At 36.5% G+C, this 13,180-nt stretch overlaps 3 protein-coding genes across 10 annotated transcripts in view; 1 reads left to right on the top strand and 2 right to left on the bottom strand.

Moving 5' to 3' along the window:
* Positions 1 to 442: 442 nt before the first annotated feature.
* Positions 443 to 8,899, bottom strand: LOC105214549 (CDP-diacylglycerol--glycerol-3-phosphate 3-phosphatidyltransferase, mitochondrial). 2 transcript variants are annotated; one of them, XM_054236092.1, is made up of 6 exons: positions 8,754 to 8,899; positions 8,608 to 8,692; positions 1,646 to 2,507; positions 1,373 to 1,581; positions 1,143 to 1,309; positions 443 to 1,082 (listed from the first exon to the last, which is right to left on the bottom strand). In XM_054236092.1, exons 3-6 carry the CDS (start codon positions 2,499 to 2,501, stop codon positions 830 to 832), a joined length of 1,485 nt encoding a protein of 494 aa, XP_054092067.1. In that variant the 5' UTR covers positions 2,502 to 2,507; positions 8,608 to 8,692; positions 8,754 to 8,899; the 3' UTR covers positions 443 to 829. The 2 variants fall into 2 exon arrangements, with proteins under 2 accessions (XP_054092067.1, XP_011186339.1); XM_011188037.3 differs by lacking the exons at positions 8,608 to 8,692; positions 8,754 to 8,899 and adding an exon at positions 2,570 to 2,827.
* Positions 3,054 to 5,749, top strand: LOC105214548 (uncharacterized). The gene is made up of 3 exons (XM_011188036.3): positions 3,054 to 3,369; positions 3,425 to 4,248; positions 4,312 to 5,749. Exons 1-3 carry the CDS (start codon positions 3,283 to 3,285, stop codon positions 5,606 to 5,608), a joined length of 2,208 nt encoding a protein of 735 aa, XP_011186338.2. The 5' UTR covers positions 3,054 to 3,282; the 3' UTR covers positions 5,609 to 5,749.
* Positions 8,900 to 9,448: 549 nt separating the features above from the next.
* LOC105214547 (filamin-A) overlaps positions 9,449 to 13,180 on the bottom strand; it is a 97,715-nt gene continuing 93,983 nt past the window's right edge. For all 7 annotated transcript variants that reach the window (XM_054236088.1, XM_054236083.1, XM_054236084.1 and 4 more), the window contains 4 exons: positions 12,452 to 12,621; positions 11,064 to 12,372; positions 10,475 to 10,990; positions 9,449 to 10,406 (listed from right to left, as the gene is read on the bottom strand). In XM_054236088.1, the coding sequence (XP_054092063.1) occupies positions 10,015 to 10,406; positions 10,475 to 10,990; positions 11,064 to 12,372; positions 12,452 to 12,621 (2,387 nt within the window). In that variant the 3' untranslated portion in view covers positions 9,449 to 10,014. The remainder of the gene's footprint in view (positions 10,407 to 10,474; positions 10,991 to 11,063; positions 12,373 to 12,451; positions 12,622 to 13,180) is intronic.

The raw sequence follows: 13,180 nt of genomic DNA, 5'->3' as shown, positions 1-13,180 counted from the left end.
TTACCTTGTTTCGCGCACAGTGCTGCCGTATTAAATTTTAATTTTGTATGGTATAAAAGTTTCTTATATGCATGATATTTGTGTTATCTATTGTAGTAATTATATATAAAAACATTATCTTAACAATTGAAAATAAAAATAGTTTAATTAAAATACATTACAAACTCTGTCAAATACAATTTTGAAACATTTTCCCAACGAATGGCAGCCTGTGCATCACAGCTGAGTTTAGCATCTTTTACCATAAGAAATCTATTACACTGAAAATAAATTATCGAAACAACACAAATCGATTAATGATTATCGATACTGGCAATTAAATATTAAAATATGCATTTTAAAATTCAAAAAACATACGATGCACAAATATCATTAAGAAGTCAAAAATATGTTTTGTCATTCCCTCTTCGCTCTTTAACAAGTAATTTAAAAGAAATTATAATTAGTTATATAGCAAATACAATTTTATTAATTTATTTGTTCACAAAAGCATTAAATTTGAGCTTTTTGCCATACAGACTCCACACAAATAAACAGAGATTTGAAACCGTATACAAGAAAACTAAATTTATAAAAAATATTGAATATTGAAATATTTTGAAAAAATTCACTAAAATCAACATTTTAGAGTTTTACAACTGACTCCAACAAAGTCTAAACATGTAGTACAAAAATAGATAATATTGGAGACATACATACTAAGTAGTTCTCAAACCTATCAAAAAATAAACTTCAGCATACAAATATTATTTTTTGAGAATTTGCGGATAGACATTTAACCCCCACTTCCACAACTTAACGTTTGTTTCCGTTTTACGTTAGCCACCTTTTAAAAGAAGTTTCTAAATACTTTAACTACAGCTTGTACCCAATGTGGTACAGGTCTTGAGGTAATTTCATTCTCAGCAGTACTTGAAGAACTAAAGAGTCGGTCAGCTTCGCCTTGCAAACGTGCTGTCAGTCCATCATTTGTAGTAACGAGGCACACTTGCGTTTCAAGATCGCGATTCACAGAACGCTCGCCAAAGTTTGAGGAGCCAATAAGTGTAGCATTAGGAAATGAAGTTCCTGGCAAATAATACCTAAAATATTCTTGTTAGTATTTCTAGTTAGGGAATTTTTTGAAAAATTTAAATTTTTACCATAATCCTTTGGCATGATAGGTCCAGCCTTCTTTTTCATACTCAAAGAAGTTCACACGGTGATTTTGTTTCAATTGCACTAGATTTTCATAAAACTTCTTTGCAATTAGAGTATAGGCAGCCGGTATACCTCCAGCTGGACCACTAGCACCTTGAAACCCGTTTGCCTTAAAAAGAAAACAGTATTACTATATAGTATATACAAATTAAATATATGTATGCAGTCTTACATTCGGATGAGCCATTAGTATACTGCACTGCGCCAGACAATTACTAGCCAAGGTATCCATGTATTCCTGAGTTAAATTAAAATATCCGGTGGCAAGTTTTAGGCGGGAACCTTCAATTGGTGATGAGAGCAGTTGCTTTGTCACAAGGCTGTCGTGGTGAATGCCAATTTGACCCATCTCAACCAGCGGGAATATCCACGTATCAGCACCTAAAACCACACACAATTGTTTTATGTCAATCAATGTGAATAGTTGGGAAAATGTTTTCAAAACCTTTCTGCTCTTCCAGTACTTTCTGTTGCTGCATGTAGGTATCCTTCATGAAATCAGATATACGCTGTTTGGCATGCATAATAAATTCTTCCTTTACACCTTCATATGGTAAAACCTTGCCATCTTTATGCAGTTCTTCTTGTGCATTTTTATTAACAGCCAAACTGAATTCCTGCACCCGCGCAATAAACTGTGCATAAAAATCGGCAAGTGGCTTGTCTTCAATGAGTATATAGCGATCTTGGCGATTTGTGAAATAATCATTTGACAAATTCGCGCCCGATATCAAAACGGCATCATCGAAGAGATAAACTTTCATGTGTTGCAGGCCGAGTAACTCATTCCAACGTGGTGGTGCTAGTCTTTTCGTCATACCACGCAGATCAGGTGTATGATAAAGTGATAATCTCATTTGGTCACCAAAATCACGTAAAAGCGGCAACAGCATTGTTTTTGAATTGACGTCACCGCGTGTACCGCGCGTAAAATCCAATAATACATTGACACGCAGTGAGGATTGTTGTTGTAAGCTACTACGTAATGTTTGTACAAAAGCATTTTCCAATTGTCCAGTACCCAGATACAGACTGGCTAAAACAATACGCTCTCTAGCCACAGCGCTACGTTGCACCAGCGTTTCATAAAAGTGATGCGGCTCGTGAATTATTTGAATTTGCTCACCGCGAAGTGGAAAACATGGTGCCGCATTGTGCAACCATGTTAAACTATCCAGATTACGACAACCGCCGAAAGTGCTATTTATCTTATGAGGCGTTTGCTGTAAGCAGCTAATTAAATCGGTGGGTGCGCTGATTTCCTCAGCGAATTGGGTGAAAAAACGTCGTAAGTGCCACATTATTAACTAAAATTGATAATTCTTATTAATATTTTATTTCACAAAGAGTACATCCAAGTAATACGTGCCGCAAATTAATAGTTCAAATTCAAAATCAAACACAATCCTTACTGATGTCAATTCTTATCAGTTAAATTTCTAATTTTACATGACTTTGTGCAGCTTCTTAAAATATATTTTCAGAATGTCATTAATTATAAATTATTTTTGATGGTTTTTTCAAAAGCTTATTTGCTACTAAAACATCGTATTTGGGAATTGCACGTTTCAATTGCATTAATCAGCTGACTGTATACACTGCGCCAAATACACCAGGTTGCCAATGCCACCAAATTAAACAAATAAAGTAAACAAATATTGCATTTTCATTGAGAAACATTGCATGATAAACAATATGGCAACACATTTTACTTTTGGTTATTGCGACACAAATATACGTTTCGTTTCACAAACGTTCCGCATAATATTTCCAGCGGTTGCCACTAATAATAAATAATTTCTCAAAATTCTTCTGAACAAGATTTATATATTTTTTCATTTATATTTATTCATAGCGTTAAAATATGTAGGATATACGATTAGTATACAAAAAGGATATTTTAAATATACGAAGTTTAATAAACAATTTATAACAGTATAACAAAATATAAATATGCCATAGTGGCATTCCTGTACAGCGCGCATCATTTCATAAATTTGAAATATCCCAACGTAATCATATTTTCTAATCAAAATAAATTAAAAAGAGATATTCGAAATATCTATTGTCTTAATTCATAGCATGAATCCAGCAAAAGGAATTATCAATATAAATACACTGGAGGAGTTGGAGTATCGACGTTGCACCTGGTGGAGTAGTTTTCTAGAGGTTCGCGAGTAATATTTACTATATTTGTAGCCATTATATGTTTTTGTACTTGCAGAATATGAGTGAACGTGAAGATGGTGAAGTTTACGATGTGAATTCGATTGCTGAAAAATTTGATGACAATACATCCAGTGATGATGCAGATGAAGCAGAGGAAGTGCAAGTGCTTGAAGATATCGAATATCATAATTTAATGAATCAATCAACACAACAAGAAAAAACTACTTTCATAATGGAATCAGAAGAAATGCAAGATATTTTAAATTCAACGCGTCCCGTATTAAAAGAACATGAGTTAAAATTAAAGGCATCAGGTTTAGAAAGAATTATGAACACATTTGACTCGGCACGTATTGAAAGAGAAGTTGGCGGATGGATGCGTCGAAACCGTTGTGCAATCACGACCCAAGCTGCTATTCAAACTGATTCCGACACTGATTCATCAATGTCCTGTGAAGATGATCATTATATAAGATCTGTACAAAAGTGCCATCACATGCGAAAACCGAAACATATTCAATATTTCAAAAAGTGTAAAAGTTATCAAACAGCTTGTTGCAAATATGGAATGTTGGTTGAACCAAAACCGCGTCGGTCGTATACTTGTAATTGTTACAAATATAACTCAATGAGATCTCCAAAATGTTGGAAAATGCCAAGTACTGACGAGCCAGAAATTATCGACAAACGATACGGGAAACATAAGCATAAAATGCGTAATTGTATACCAGAGTGCGGTTCTAGTTCGGCTTCCGATTACGATTGTCAAGAGAGACTTTGCTTTAAGCGAAATATGACACCGTCATCGCACACTGAACGTCTGGCTGATAAAAGATGTTTTAAGACGGTCGGAAAACCTATATTACAAAACGGAAGCGGGTAAGATTTGTTTCTCCAAAATATTTTATTCATATGTTACTAAAAATATTTATTTTAAAATAGAACTCGAATGATGTCCATGATGGAAAACGTATACGAAACTCCAACCAAATCCACAGTAGCAAAAGCTAGTATTCCCAATACTGCACCATCGAAGATCAGTACTAAACGCGGAGCTGCCAGGAAAGCATTGTCATTACTGAATACAAATAATAAAAGAGGAAATGCGAAATCCACCAAATCAAAACGTACCGTTAAAACCCAAGAAAATCAAAAAAGTTCGTCAGAAGGTGACACAACTTTTGAAAACGATCTTAAAAGTGCTATAGCGCTGTCTTTGCAAAGTCTCAAACAAAATCGTAATTCCGAATCCTCTGTACAACAACAACAACCGAGTACCTCGTCAGAGAGCACAAATAACTCATTACAGTTAGCTGGAAGTTCTCGAAATGGAAATGGAGTACAAGAATCAGTGTCAACTACTAAAACAAGAAAGAAAACGGAGGGGAGTAATAAACCGCCATCCAAATCAGTGAAAAAACAAAGCCAAATAAAAAAAGTAAATCGTAAAACCAATGAAGCGAAAGAGAACACTTTTCTTAACAATTTAGAAAACATTTGCAATTCAACGGCGCTTAATGGTGCAGCTGCGAGCAAACAATTACCAAGCTGCCTGCCAGCTATACCCGAAAATTCAGAGTGTTCGCCAACTGCATCGCCCTGTACAGAAAATGAAGAGCATACAGTGCGTAAGCTAACTACTAACCAGTCGCCAGCGCAGAAAGAAAGTCCGATCGGAGGTTCCGTAGCAAATTCTAAAATGGAAACACAATTTAAAAATGTCTTCAGTTCAACAACAATACATGGCACGGCAGTTAGCAAGTCGTTAATTACAACCTCACCGCCTGTAAAAGAACAAGTCACACCTTGTAAACCAAAATCAAAAAAAGTGGGAATACGTAACGCCGCTACCGAACCACGCCGCAAACAAAAGCGCAATATGGTGAATAATAAAACAATGGGTTATCGTTCAAGTGTTTCGCCTACACCTGCAAGTGTTGCAAAAATAAAACCAAATCGAATAATGCTATATACACCACAACGTAAGGCCCGTACATTGGATGGACATTTTCAAGTAACTAAAGAACTTATGAGCAGTGTAATTGGTGAAGAGCACACACGCAGATTTTTCAAGTACCATATTGGAAAACTTACATTTCCCAAAAGTTCCACAGTATATTACTGTCCGCCTGAGACGGACCTCTCGAGTTCTGATAGCGATGACGATCCACTGCTAAAGGTTGGCTGCTGCGGCGAACTTTATGAATCTGAAAAGCTGGACGACAGCAATGAAGTCTAAGGTCAATTTACCACTTTTATTTTGTTAACTTTCGTATACTTAACTAGTGTTTTGTTTGACATAAATACACTTGACTCTTTAAATTGTCCCATATGAAAAGAATTGTTTGGTTAAGAAAATAAAATATTAACAATAAGTTTACACACTTATGCTTACATGTAAATGATTTACAATCTTCCATTGATGACTAAGGTCTGGCAAAGACTTCGTAGTTATCGATAGTAAAAGGAAACAAATGGGGAACGATACAAGGTTGCCTGGGTTGGTCTGCTGGATGTGAGAACTTTTGGCGCGTACTGAGATTGCTAACATAAAGAAATTTTGAAAGTCAATGGTTTCTCTGCCTTTTCACGCTAACCTGCACTTTTAGAACGAGAGTATAATTCCTAGAACCCCAGAAATGAAAAACTTAAAGATCAAATGTATCAGTTGTTGATTAGACGATATACATATATAACTTTCTAATCGGAGCATGCATGCTCACAGTATTGCAATATTTGATTGAATACTTAGGACGAAATCAGCAAACCCTAGTTTTGCCAACATAACCTTAAACCGCTCTTAGTATCCTAAAACAATTTATACAAATGCCATTGTTGTTGTTGTAGGCGTAGAGAATTCTTAAAACAATTTTCAACAAGTAAGGAAAGATTATGTTCGGGCACAACCGAACATTTTATACTATAGTTTTATTAAGATAACAAACAAACCATATATTCGGCATAAAGTCCAATAGAATAACGAAAATCATCGCATATAGTACATATATGAGGGCTGATGTAATTCCTGAACTGATTTCACTAATTTTAACCGCTAACATACGTTATATCCAATATTATATGCTCACTTAATTTCACATATTAACCGATTTATAAGGTATTAAGTTCATCGTATTTTTGAAAAACCTATAATTAGGTATATGGTAGCTAGGAGATGTTATGGGCCGATTTTAAGGGGCACACCTAGTGTGAAATTTAAAAAAAAAATCAATATTTTTGTTTCATATTTCGGTAGATTACACCTTTAAAAATAACACATTAAAATTTCAAATCGATATCTAAAATAGTTTTTGAGTTATAGCAATTTAAAGAGCAGCCGCTCGGTAACAGTATAAACGATCAATTTATCTTTAAACGCATTTTTCTGGAAACAGCATTTTCCGAATTTGCTGCAGTGATAACTCAAAAACAAATCATTCGATCACTATCGAATTTTTTTTTAAATGTTCTATATATAGTTCTCCGTACAATGGCCTATCGATTTTTGATCTGATCAAAAAATCGAATTTTGGCAGGCCAAAAACGACCAAAATTTTGGGTAAATTTCGACTATTTAAAAAAAAAAAAAAAAAATCCTAGGTCATTGTACAGACAATATTATCTAGTTTAAGGAGAATTTTTCATGGCATCACTGCAGCAGTGAAGGACCTTTTTTTCGCGCCGTTGGAGATCGACTATAACTTAGAAAATATTAAATTTTTTTCTTCCAAAATTTCACTGTATATTCTTGAAACATGTATAAATATATTCTTAAAATTTTGAATTAATTGATAAAGTATTTTTTTTAATAAAAATTCCCAAAAATCACTTTTTTTAGGCCATTACACTAGTTCCCCTGACTATTTTTGGTACAGAGACACACAATTAGAAGAAAACGATTCAATTTAAATTACATTAAAATATCTGAGAGATTTACCGATATTTTCGGTGAAAAATTACCAAAAGGCACTGAGTTCTTCATATTCGATATCCGGGGCATTGAAAAGTTATAGTCCGATTTTGACAATTGTTCCACAATTGATGTCACAACTCAAATAAAGTATTTGTGTAAAGTTTCCACTACCTTCATTGCATATACTATAAAGTGAAGGAAGCAGATGGAATTCAAAATTGACTTATATGGGAAGTAAGCGTGGTTTTGAACTCATTTTCCAGCAATGTCAATAAAATCTTATGTACCGAAATTCATTGAAATCGGTTGAGTAGTTTCTGAGATATGGTTTTTGACCCATAAGTGGGTGGAGCCACGGCCATTTTCCTTTTTTTAATTCGAGTGCAGCTTCCTACTGTCATTTCTTCTGTAATAGTTAGTGTTTTTAGTGAGTTAACGCACTTTTAGTAATTTTCAACATAACCTTTGTATGTGAGGTGGGCGGGGGCGCATTATCCGATTTTACCTATTTTTATAGTGTGTGATGGGGAACGCAAGAGAAGTGACTGCAGTTTAGTTTAAGTTTATAGCTTATTGGTTTACAAGATATTTACAAAAAAACCTATTTGGCGGCGGGGCCACGGCCACTCTCCCAAAATAATTACATCTAAATATGCCCCTTCCTAGTGTGATCTTCAGTATAAAATACTACTTTCATAACTTTATTTATTCCACTTTCGGTTTTCGCCATTTTGTAGGGATGGCACTGTCCAATTTCGTCCATTTTCAATACCAACCTCAAAAGTCTCATGGTTCTAAGGAACATGTGTACCAAGTTTTATCCATTATATATATCTAAATTTTTACTCAAGTTATCACTTGTACATACGGACGGACAGACATCCGGATTTCAAATCTACTCGTCACCCTGATCACTTTGATATACATATGTATATGTATGACTCTATATCTAACTCGTTTAGTTTTAGGTGTTACATGTTATTGTTGTTGTTGTAGCAGTAGAGAAAATAATTTTCAGAAAAACTACCGAGTTGACTTTTTCATGGTAGACCGACACGACAGGCAATTCCAACAATTCTTTCGGTTATGATATCTATTGGTAACATCGCTCTTCAACAAAGCTCGAAAATCTTTTGCAACTACAACATTCATTTTGTAGCACTAGTATTTAAATTGTTTATCTGGCTAGCTAACATGAAAGTAGTATATAGACTTCGCCAGAAGCCGAGAGAATATTCTGTTTTGGTGTTCCATAATACTATCACCGACTTCACATCGTTGTGTCAACGCCTTATACATATGTAGTAGAGTTCTCAAACTCCACTTACCTCTTCAGTTTAGTCAAAGCACATACAATACACAATCGCCCCATCTCAAAAGATATTCACAAAAGCAGCGTGCCGCTGGCTACACCTGTTCAAGGAGAGCAGAAATATTGAAAGAATGATTTGCGGGTAATACGAGTTTGGCTTACCTGCAGAACATTAAGGTGTATTTGATCCATTCAATTATGTATACATTGTTCACAGGAATTTAAACTACAATAACTGGTCTAAGCACTCTTCAATTAAAGCACATTAGCGTACTTGATAATTTGCAGGCACAAAACAAATGTAAATGTAAATAATTTCCAAACTATAAACAAAGGATCAGCTGTTTTGTTATTTGCCGGGTTTTTGCTGTTGACGTTGTGACAGGTTTGTCACAATTTTTATTGGCGGAAATTTTTGCAATTTGAAGTTGTGTGAAGTTAAACAGTGCAATGCTATACAATTTTGTAATCAATAAGAATTCTTTGTTGTAAAAATATAAAAAAGCAGAAAGAATGGTTTTAGCAGCATCATTTTTTTTGGAAAATTTTGAGTATTTATCAGCAGTTAGCAGATAGGTACTGTGGAAAAATAATATGCGTTCAAGTTTTTTAAATTTTTTTTTATTATTTGCAAATTTATTTTCCTTTAATTAAAATGATTTGTTGAAAATAAAATAAAAAAACAACACGTACATAATTATAATAATAATAATAATAATATAATATTATTCAATGGATAATAAAAAGTATTTACTCAGCTCGAACATTTATGTAAATCAATAGCTTAAAAAAACAAATTACTCTCATTATAAATAATCAATGAAATAGGACATACGTTACGTAAAATTCATAATTATTACGTTTAATTTCACAAAGCAGCAAGACTGTGTACACTTCAATGACAGCTAATTTATTTTTATTTTATTTTATTCTTATTTTTGGGAACAACAAAATGTATACGCTATCCAAAAATGGCAATATTTCGTTATTTATTTGTTTTTTTAAATATATATTTTTTATGGGTTAATTCGTCGAATTAATGAATTGTCCGAATTTTATTTACATAGACTTTTCGTAGATTCAAGTTAACTTAACAAATACAATTTCGATAGGAAATACAAAAGCGCGATGAAAATACAATATAAAAAAAGAAATTATAGAAATGAGATTTCTTTTTTCAAACTTCGCCATTCCTTTTCAACAGCGGCCTATAATAAGTTTTACTATGTTTTTATGATATAATTGTTTAGACTTTACCGCTACATACACATACATATATACGCGCAAGGTATGTTGTTGTTTTTGTTGTTCTTCACAGTTTTCTTGTGCGTCTGCTTTATGTTACTATTAGAAAAAGTAATAATAATAATAATAATGATAATTGCACCGTTCGCAAGGCACTTTTACACTTTGTTCCTCTAGCCTAGACATCGATTTGGTATGGGGAGCCGGGAATATGTTCTTCACCCCATTTGACTATTAATATATATTGTCCACGATCGCGCACCATATAGTTCACGTTGAAATTGTTGCGGCCGGTGTGTTTTACATTGAATTCTTCGCATGGTCCCTTTGGTCCATACATGCCCACGAAGAGCATATTATTGCCGGCATCTGTGGCGTTCACCGTGAAGTTGTTCTGTTTGCCCATGTAAGCCTTCTTCAAGCCCATACCCTTGGATGTGATTTTGGAGGCGTCCGATTTGAAGGTGGGCATATGTACGCCGACATTCTTTCCGCCCTTAGCCAGCTTCTGCACCGTCTCCACAGTCACGGTGGAAGTTTCTTGTGCGCCCTCATCAGCCAGTTTGTCGCCTAAAAATAGAAAATTTTGTTTAACAATGTTGCTCCCAAAAGCTCGTTTTGTCATTCGTTGTACTCACCAATGCAGTTCACCTTGAACGGTGAGCCCACGATGTGCATGTGATTGTATTTGATTGAAATGTAGTGATCGCCCGGCAGCAGCGGTGTGTAACGCACTTTGTAGCCCTCCTCCACTTCTGTACAATCCATGGCCACCTTTGAGGGGCCGTCAATCGAAACGGCTAGCGTGCCGACACCAGCATTGCAGGTGTTGATAATGAAATCGGCCTTGTGGCCAGTCTTCACTTCATCCAAACCGGCGCCAGTGGCGTGTACAGCAGCTGGATCGGCCACATCTTTGCCAACCTTGATTCTGAATGGTGAGCCGGGTATGTGTACGCCGTTGAATTTAACGTGTATGGCATGAATGCCGTTCTCGCGTGGATAGAAACGTACCGAATACATTTCGCTGTCGATGCTTTGGATGAAGCAATCGTCATCGGTTCCAGATGGTGCTACGATCTTAGCGTCAAGTGTGCCCTTGGCGCCGTTCTTGCGCACCATAAATTGGTAGGGTGCGTCGGCTTGGATGTTGCCTGTGTAAATAAAAAGAAGGAGAAAAGTTAAATATTTTATCTTGAATTTTGAAGGCTCTTGCTGTGTGCTTACCTTGTGGGAACTGTTGCACTTCCAATTTGTGCGCATCACCGGCGTCGGGGGAAATGTACACTTTGAATGGTGAGTCGGGTATGTGGCGATCATTGAATTTCAAACCGATACGATATTCACCAGGTTCGGCTACCTTATAGGAGACGTCGCATGAGCCGTCCTTGCGATCTTTAAAGTCAATTTCAGCTTTGCTGGGACCTTCCACAGAGATGGCTAGTGAACCGCCACCAGCTTCACGTGTCCATACATTGAATTCAGCTGACTCGCCAACAATACCGCGTTCCAAGCCCGAACCGCCGGCCTTAACCAAATGACTGCCAGAGTCGCGGAGAGGACCCACTGTGAACTGGAAGGGTGAGCCGGGGATGTGCATGTCCTTGTAGCGCACCGAAACGGTGTGTACGCCCAACTCTTTCGGTATGAAATGCACTGAGTAGAGTCCATCCTCAACTTCTTGAATTTCGGCATCTTCAGTCACATTACTTGGTGAAGTTACGCAGGCCATTAGATCGAACGATGTGATGCCCGGCATCTTAAAGGTCAACTTGCACTTGCTGCCGATTTCAGTAACCGGTACAGCATCGCGTTCACGTTGGATCTTCTCACGTTTACGATTGCTGCCCTCACCGGTGACCTTGACAGTGAACGGTGAGCCTTCAACATGATGATCGGCGAATTTCAGATTCACAATATAATAACCAGGCTCCGTGGGCATGTATGAAATATTCAGGGTACCATCATCTTTGTCGGTGCATTGGATTTCCGCTTTGCTGGGACCTTCAATTGATACGGATAGACCACCATAACCGGCATTGCGTGTGTCTACGGAGAACACATTCTCGGTATGTGTTTTACCCTCAGTCAAACCGACACCTGAAACCTTAACTTTCTTGGCATCGCCCACCTCGCGTTCACAAACATCCACCTTGAATGGCGAGTTGGCAATATGCGTGCCCATGCGCTTCACCGACACCATATGTACACCGGTCTCACGTGGTGTAAACGAGATGCCAATATTACCGGTTGGCATACGTTTGAGGAAGCACGGTTCCTCCAAACCACTTGGTGCCTGAATGGAGGCGTTCAATGCGCGCAAATCATCATCGGTAATCTCACCGGGCATGGTGACTTCCGAACAGGAACCGACAGAAATTTGATTACGTTTGCGTCCCTCACCGGTGATTTTGGCAAAGTATGGGGAACCCTTAATATGTTTGTCACCAAAACGCACCGAAATCTGATATTCACCAGGGGCAGTGGGGAGATATTGCACTGATACAGTACCGTCTTTGTTGTCATGATAGTTGATCTGTGTTGAACGAAAATTAATATAAAATTCTGTCAATATATATCATTCTTTGGTTATATTTGTGTATGTGAATACTTACATCAGCCTTGCTGGGTCCCTCCACAGCCATGGTGAGACCACCAGCGCTGGCGCCCTTAGTTGAAATGGTAAAGTTACAGGGCTCGCCGGTAACACCATGCGTCAGACCTGGTCCGTAGGCAGTCACATAACCAGATGTGATGGAATCAACGTGGAATTTGAAAGGTGAACCTGGAAATGGATTTGATGTGAGGAATTAGTACCTTAATTTCTTTCAATATGATAATTGTAATTTGAAGCTATATATTTGAATAAATCTATATTTTATAAGAGTCCGGACTTATTTAACTACCTCAAGTACCCATAAATACTAAATATAGTAAATATTTGATTAGAAACTCTGTAACATTTCTATGGGGACTATCTGCTCTCCAAAATTAGTGAAGACATTGAAATAAAGCGAGTTTAGATGATCAATAAATGAAGATATCCTTGAATTGATATAATTCGGAGTCGTCTCGGTTATGTATACCCGACTGTTGTAAAAACGGATAGCTTAAGATATATATATATCTTCAGTTATCGCCTAAAGGTTTGAGGATCAGAGTTTCTGGGATCCGATCTACAAATCTAACTTAATAGCCTTTTCACACAGCCAAATTAATTGATCAATTAAAATATTGATTGAGAAACCAACTTATGCCCTTCACACTGTCAGCTACTCGATAACCGATCAGCAGTTAAACATTTTTGTTTTTGCTTTTCGTAAGAAGTTGGTAACTCGATTTTA

This window comes from Zeugodacus cucurbitae, chromosome 2, assembly GCF_028554725.1.
Source record: "Zeugodacus cucurbitae isolate PBARC_wt_2022May chromosome 2, idZeuCucr1.2, whole genome shotgun sequence".
Taxonomy (NCBI): domain Eukaryota; kingdom Metazoa; phylum Arthropoda; class Insecta; order Diptera; family Tephritidae; genus Zeugodacus; species Zeugodacus cucurbitae.
The sequence above is the reverse complement of the archived record's forward strand: the minus strand, read 5'-3'. Positions and strand labels throughout refer to the sequence as shown.